Genomic DNA, 7,500 nt, shown 5'->3' with positions numbered 1-7,500 from the left:
GCTGGAGTGCTTGGCATGGAGGGAAGCAGTGTATAGTTATAGTTTTGGGAGATGATGTTTTTTATTTCCTTGTAAATCATCTCTATGTTATGTAGTTATTTTTTATCTTTAACATATGATTTGTAAGCATTTGAGTGTATTCCTCTTAGTGGGGACCTGTGCTTGTGTCTGGGAGAGACTTTTAGGTGATCTCAAACTAGGACACTGATAGTGTGCTCTTTGAAGATACTTCTGTTCCCTGTTTGAACCATTCCCCTTTGTCTTACTGTTTCCTCAAGTCCTTTTATTTGTAATCTAGAATGTCTTTACTGTCCAATTTTCCCCCTTTTAACTTGCGCTGATATGACCTAAATGTGTTGGAAGCGCCGTAAATTACTTTTTAAAATAACCCCCCAAAAAAAAACAAAAAGCATTTGAAATAAATGTGCACCTAGGGCCAAATTATTTTTATTATTATTATTATATTATTAATTATTATTTATTATTATTATTATTATTATTATTATTATTATTATTATTATTATTATTATTATTATTATTATTATTATTATTATTATTATTATTATTATATATATCATCATCATCATCATCAACATCATCATTATTATTATTATTATTATTATTATTATTATTATTATTATTATTATTATTATTATCATCATCATTATTATTATTAATGTTATTTATCTATTTATTTATTTATTTATTTATTTATTATAATTATCATCATCATTGTTATTATCATCATTATCATAATCACAATCATATCATCATGATCATCATCATGGAGAGGGAAAATCCATTTCATTTAGCACACCTCGATAATACGGTATTGTTTTGTTTTGTTTTTTTAAACTTCTTTGTTTGTTTTTAAGAGTTTTACGGCGATTGCAACACATAAATGTCAGAACAATGCCAGTGAAACAACGGAAAATGTAATAGTTAAAAATTCTCGATTTTGGTTTGAAAACACTCAAGAAAACAGCATGTCAAAGAGGAATAGTTTGATTAGGGATCACCTAAAAGGCACAAGCACAAGATTCCGCTCTTAAGGACACATTCAAATGTTAACATTATACATTAAAAACAAAAAAATATATAACAATGCATAACACAGAGAGATTGTTTCCGAGGAAGAAATATCATCTCCCAAAACAAATCTATACATTTGACTGCTTCCCTCCCAGTCAACGACTCTGGCCAAGGCCAGGATAAACCCAATAATCTCATTACAAGTCAAAGATAGAAAGCAACAAGGAAAATGTATACAAGTGGATAGAAGACATGCCCTCCGTGGGAGGTCATAGGCCCCATCCAAAATCTGGTATTATGTTGAACTGAAATTAGATAATAAAATTTGAGTTTAAGATCAATTGATATTTGAAGGACGAGTTCTCTGACCAAATCATTTTAATGCGTCATTTAAGAGTACTTCAGAAGTCTGGTGGCTTTATCAGCGTACCTTGATGCTAAAAAATATTCCATTTTAAAATCGATGTGATCCATCGCTTCCCACCAGTATTATGTCGGGTTGTTGCATAACTGAATTCATAATTTTACATAATATGTAAACAACCGTCTCATAGCGGTATTATGTCGGGGAGAGCTAGATACCTGAAATTGAAATTATGACTACAAATATGAATTTTGTGAATACTTTCTATTTATTGTGGTGGAGAATGATCATAATTTATATTTTTTGTGGTGGAGAATGATCATAATTTCGATTTGTTATGCTGGAGAATGATAATAAATTATATTTGTTATGGTGGAGAATGATCATAATTTATATTTGTTGTGTTGGAGAATGATCATAATTTCTATTTGTTATGGTGGAGAATGATCATGATTTATATTTGTTGTGTTGGAGAATGATCATAATTTATATTTGTTATGGTGGAGAATGATCATGATTTATATTTGTTGTGGTGGAGAATGATCATAATTTATATTTGTTGTGGCGGAGAATGATCATAATTTATATTTGTTGTGGTGGAGAATGATAATAACTTAAATTTGTTGTAGTGGAGAATGATTATAATTTCTATTTGTTGTGGTGTAGAATGCTAATAATTTCTATTTGTTGTAGTGGAGAATGATAATAATTTCGTGCATTGCAACCAACTCAAAGCTCATATTATTTCTTAGATACATTTAGGGTCTGATTAGGAGGGTCACATACGATCAAAGATACAAAATTCTAAGTGTAACTAAGTGATTTCATCCATTCAATAAAGTATTTATTTCAAATCCCTGATTTCACATAACGATGATTTACTTTTATTTCGTTAAAGTTTTATTTTAGTTATACAAACATAAGAACGGAGTTCATCTCACCCCAGTTATATTTCTGTAAGCCTCGAAAAACCTTACTTTCTAATATGAGATTATCATTCCGTTAATATCCGTCTCTTTAAATTCATTTTAAATTAGTGAATACCATTCTTTCAACCTTGTGATGTAGTCACTTATTATAAAAGCTGATTGATTTAATTTTCATTACTCACGTCTCTCAAGAACATACGCCTTGACAGCCACACCATTCCACACCTCATATTACCTATAATTTAAAGATTTATATCTTACTCTCGGCACTTTGTGGAAAACTTCAATATTTTGATTTCCACCATCAAGACGCCCAAGCTTCCTTGGTCACCTTTGCCAGCCACATCGCTGTCGAGATTTTATCCAGCCCGGGTCCTGATGAACGGAAATTGCAAGTACTCTGTCTGGAAATGGAACCTCACAACTCCGTATAACATTATCATCACCTCAGCATGATCGCAGAAGTTTTGTAATATCGTCATGTCATTTGTAACTGAGATCACTATTCATTTATAAGAATATTCATTTCATTAAATTCCATCTTTCTATTTCATATCATCTTAAACCAACTCAAACATATCTCATTAGATCGAGACAGGTCTGAGCGCCAACGAGTTGTTTCTATAACTACTTAGGCGCAAAAGTAACAGCTGGTACTTACACAAAATTAATAATCAACAGCGATGATATAGGAACATTATGATTTCAAGAATGTTGAGCATATGTGTAAGAAAAGAAAGGCGTCACAGTTGAACAAAAGTATTTGGAAAAGGAACATACTCAGATGGTGTGCGACTCGCTACATGCAGCGATTGAAAGAAATTAGACAAAAACGGCAGACCCTGTGACATTATTACTCCATCTGACTACATTACACTGATAAAAAATAAACACTCGTACGAAAGAAGACAGCACTCCAAAAACTCCCATTACTGACATACAACTTCGTCTTGTCATTTGATGAAGGAACACCCTTAACCACAATCGGGCCAGGAAAGATAGTAGAAGTCCCAACTGTTACTGACCTAAGAACACTTCGATGGAAATATTCTGTTTAAACTGGACCATCCCGACAACTGGAATCTGTTTCCTCGATCAATGAGTGATGGAACAGCAACTTTTAATGATCACCCAATTCAGCTTTACGCAGTCAGAGGAAAATCTCCTCAGATATATACAACCATCTCCAGTAATTAAAACCAACTTTGCCAAACGATGTCCATGAATGTTACAAGTTGCCACACTTATTGGATTCTTACAAATATCATTGTAATTGATTTGTAACTTACCTTTATTTATAATGAAATATTATGTGTTGTGTTTAAAGTTCATGTTGCATTTATTTGACAACAAAGACAACCAATTTTTACCAATAAAAAATTACCCCCCCCCCCCACACACACACACGTTAACAACTGGAGGAGGGGGGGGTGGTAAAAAGTTTGTACTGAGGTACTCACCCATGAGAAAACCAAGACTGTATCCTACGGGAGCTTGGGTGTGGAGCAAGCCGTGAAGAGCTATGGATTCAGCAGACCCATTAAGGAATCCACCTCCGACCATAGTGGCTGTCGATTAGAATACAAGAATAATCTATATGTACTATTATAGCAAAATAAATATGAATGCAAGCATGACGATTTAATTAGCCAATCACGTGAGTTATGTGGCGCTATAATAATATGACCGTTACAACAGTTTACAGGTTGTCTCTTTGCACTTGAAGGAAAATGTATACAATACCTACCATTTCTTTTGGCAGATACTCGTTCATATCAAGGTTGAGTATATTTTGCCGAAAAAACAACGGGCAAGCGCTCAGACTAAAATGTACTTATTTGCAGGTCTGATAACTAAAATTGTTATGAGCTCTTTTTTTGTAATGGGGATACTCTCAAACGCGTAATCGAGTTTAGAAAAAAAACAAGACAAATGAAATTACGGCGGCCCTTGCACTTATCTTCGCTGACAATAGAACGTAATGCAATACATGCTGAAGGTAACTTGGCAGAATATGGTTCAGTTCACCGGGATGAGAATGTCGCCCCCTTTTAATGAGAGAGAAGCTCCCGAGTTAGGTGTCGGCTACAGAGACTTAGATAAATACTGTTATGCCCTGGCGATGGTTGCTAGGACATAACTCTAACGAGCCCGGAGTGGACCGTATCTTTCCCGTGTTGCTAGGCATTCTGAATACCTCTTTTAGCCAATCAGGGTTCGAGCCTGGCGCTATATTAGCGAAGCGCGGGAAACCAGAGGCAGTTCTTGTAAGTCTCGTCTAGCTGAACTGAATACCGCTTTCCAGCGGTCCTGTTTTTATATCATTTTATTATTGTGGTGTTCCTTATTCGTGGATGTCAGGAGAAATGATGAATGGATAAGTAGAGTTGTATCGTTCCTATTTGTGTTATACATATAATTTAGTTCCTGTAATAAATGTATCGTGTTTGTAAATCTTATTTTCCTCCATTTTATTGTTACTATTGTCTGGCCGTGAAGCACGGACTTTCTCCTTCTTTCTTTTCCCTCTGATCAGGCTAAGCCCAGTGCAGTGGCCTAGTTCCCTCTGTCTATCTTTCTTAGTCTTTTCTCTTCTTTTCTTAATATGTTCGGGCTATCTGGCTCCACCGACTCTCCGGGAGTGGCCCGAATCGTCACAATACATGTACGAGTTTAGGTCCATTTTTAGTTATAGTCAACAGATAGCTACAAAAGTTTTGATATTTTTTAGAACTTACCACAAATTGTGAAGATCGACACAAACATTCCTAGACTCCGGTCGGCCACCATGACTGAGTCATTTGTACGACTCCTGCTTGTTTTACGACCAGCGATGATCCCACTGACTAGAATCGCCACGTAGAATACTACGACTGCAATGGCGCCGGGAATGTTGGCGGCCATGTTTGAAATAAGTCACTTGTTTCCTTTTCGTAGATGAACAATCTGCAAAAGAAAAATAAAGCTGTTATATGGGACATTCTTTGTGTAATGTTCTCAAAGGGCTTTACAAGGTGTTCCAAATTCAAGAGAAAGACTTAACATGTGAGACCAGGCCTAACATCGGTAGGGCGTTATTGCAATTTTCAATTACACGTATGCATTTTAAATTTGTGAACGTACAGAGGATGTGATTTATAATCTTTATCAAGGGCCCAACTTTGCGCTACACAGACAACGTGACTCGATTCAAGCACCTACAGACGAGAAGCTGAATGTCATACCGCAAGACAAGACCACCAAGCCTAGAATAAATAAAGGATTTTGATATAGAAAATTGCGTGAAACAAGTCCGACTGATTTTTGCTACAGGCAATGATGCCTACTGCTTTATTGTATAACTAAATTGGAACAGGAGAGAAGGAATTCAAAGAACGACGATGACTGGTATTTGGTTCTAAAATATATGCATTGTCTAGAACACGGATATCTCGGGCAGAAAGCGTAGTAATGTAGTTATATTGGTGTGCTGTGTGATCTTGTGGTATGAAACAATCCTTTGGATGGATCGGTAGTTCCTTGGTTCGAGTCCTACTCTTGGCGGATCAAAGTTGAGTCCTTGGAAAAAAGCCTCTGTACTCACACTTAAGTGCAAATTGAGTACACCGCATGTCTTTCGATAAAACAATGTAAAAACGTCATGTCCTGGCTTACTTGTTAAGTTTGCTATTTGTTTGGGATCCCTTGAAAATCACGATGTGTGCATGATTGAATAGATATTGCGCTATTTAATTCTCAATTCTTTTTTATGTCAACTGATCTCTCCCTCGCTTGTCGTACATTCTCTTACTAAACGTCAATCTTTTTTTCCAAATAAATTTCATGTCACACTCAATATTGGCACCTAGACCACTAATATATATTTATTTTCAACTTTTCGGCACTGTGCTTTGGACAAATTTCTTGCCTTATGAATTACTCTAAAGTTTGACAGCGGAGTAGAGAAGAAAGTGATGTTTATTTGCTTCGTCCCTAAATTTCTCATTTGAGAATTGAAAACCCTTGCAACTGTTGAACAAAACAAAAATCACACAAGAATGTAAGCATAATTTTAGGCTTATGAAGATCTCATAACCTTGAACTGTTTCTCTGGTTCCTCTTCTATTTTGTGACAGGGAAGAGGGACAGAACAAGTAGCTTCTCTCAGAGTCGGAAAATTCTAGTAATTCCTTACTTCAGAAGTAAAAAAAGAAACCAAAAAGGCATTGGTTGGCATCAACATGATTTCGTATAAACTTCAGTTTGTTATTGTCGTGAATAAAAACTATGTCATTGCACTAGACCAAAGAGTTAAAGGATCACTTTGATTTTCGTGTTGCTAGCTTGCTATGGTCATTAAGACTTTATGGAAATAATAAGAGGGGAGATCGAACTCTAACATCTCCTTCTATCTCATTCAAATCGTTATAATTGTTAATAACATTTTTTCCAACCATGAGCAAAGTTCAGGTTATATCAAAATTTTATTTCATCTTATCGAAAGAGTAAAGTCTGAAATCCACATAGTTGACGTCTTTCTTGAACATACAGATATTTTTCCCTATGGTGAGGACAAATAACGACGAGTGCGCTATGAAAATAAAGAAAGAAGACTAGACTCTAAGTCTTTCGGAATATTATGATTGGAGATCCATATTTTGAGCGCAAAAATAAGGTTTAAAAGATCTAAAATCAAGAGGAAAAAAACAATTGTAACACTTGTTCAATATTATTGAACAAGATATCAATAATGGAAATGTTCTGTTGACAGTTTTGGGTGAATTCCAAAACAGTATTAAATTAGAACTCTCGCACAATCCGGTACATCTGAGAACAGTTGACACTAATTGAAACATGTCCTTTAAAATTGGTATACACTTAGACTTGCTATTCTTCTCAATGTACTCAAAGAGCGTACACGGGGTCCCAAGCCAACAGCCATACTGAACACATAAAACAAGGCATGATTCCTGTAAGGCGCTATTACCGATTTGTATTTGACAAGGACAGCCTGTTACTGGTCTGCTACTCGTTTTACATCTGAATGTGGTGAGAGGATGTGAATTAAGAACTTTTTCCAAGGATTAAAATTTGCGCCACCGACAGCGGCAGCGGTACTCCAACCAGGCCCCTACCAGCCCGGGTGCGAGTATCACACCACAAGACCAGAAGGCCGCGCTGATCTTCAAAAAGTGA

At 35.7% G+C, this 7,500-nt stretch overlaps 1 protein-coding gene across 2 annotated transcripts in view; it reads right to left on the bottom strand.

The window, feature by feature from the left end:
• Positions 1–7,500, bottom strand: part of LOC144973063 (high-affinity choline transporter 1-like) — a 28,506-nt gene that overhangs the window by 18,318 nt on the left and 2,688 nt on the right. For both annotated transcript variants that reach the window (XM_078915044.1, XM_078915045.1), the window contains exons 2-3: positions 5,064–5,271; positions 3,786–3,893 (exon numbers count right to left, since the gene is read on the bottom strand). In XM_078915044.1, the coding sequence (XP_078771170.1) occupies positions 3,786–3,893; positions 5,064–5,229 (274 nt within the window). In that variant the 5' untranslated portion in view covers positions 5,230–5,271. The remainder of the gene's footprint in view (positions 1–3,785; positions 3,894–5,063; positions 5,272–7,500) is intronic.

Source organism: Berghia stephanieae, chromosome 5 (assembly GCF_034508935.2).
Source record: "Berghia stephanieae isolate SIO BIC M18660-M18661 chromosome 5, UCSD_Bste_1.3, whole genome shotgun sequence".
NCBI classification, from domain to species: Eukaryota; Metazoa; Mollusca; class Gastropoda; order Nudibranchia; family Aeolidiidae; genus Berghia; species Berghia stephanieae.
Note: the sequence above shows the minus strand (reverse complement) of the source record. Positions and strands in the feature narration are given on the sequence as shown.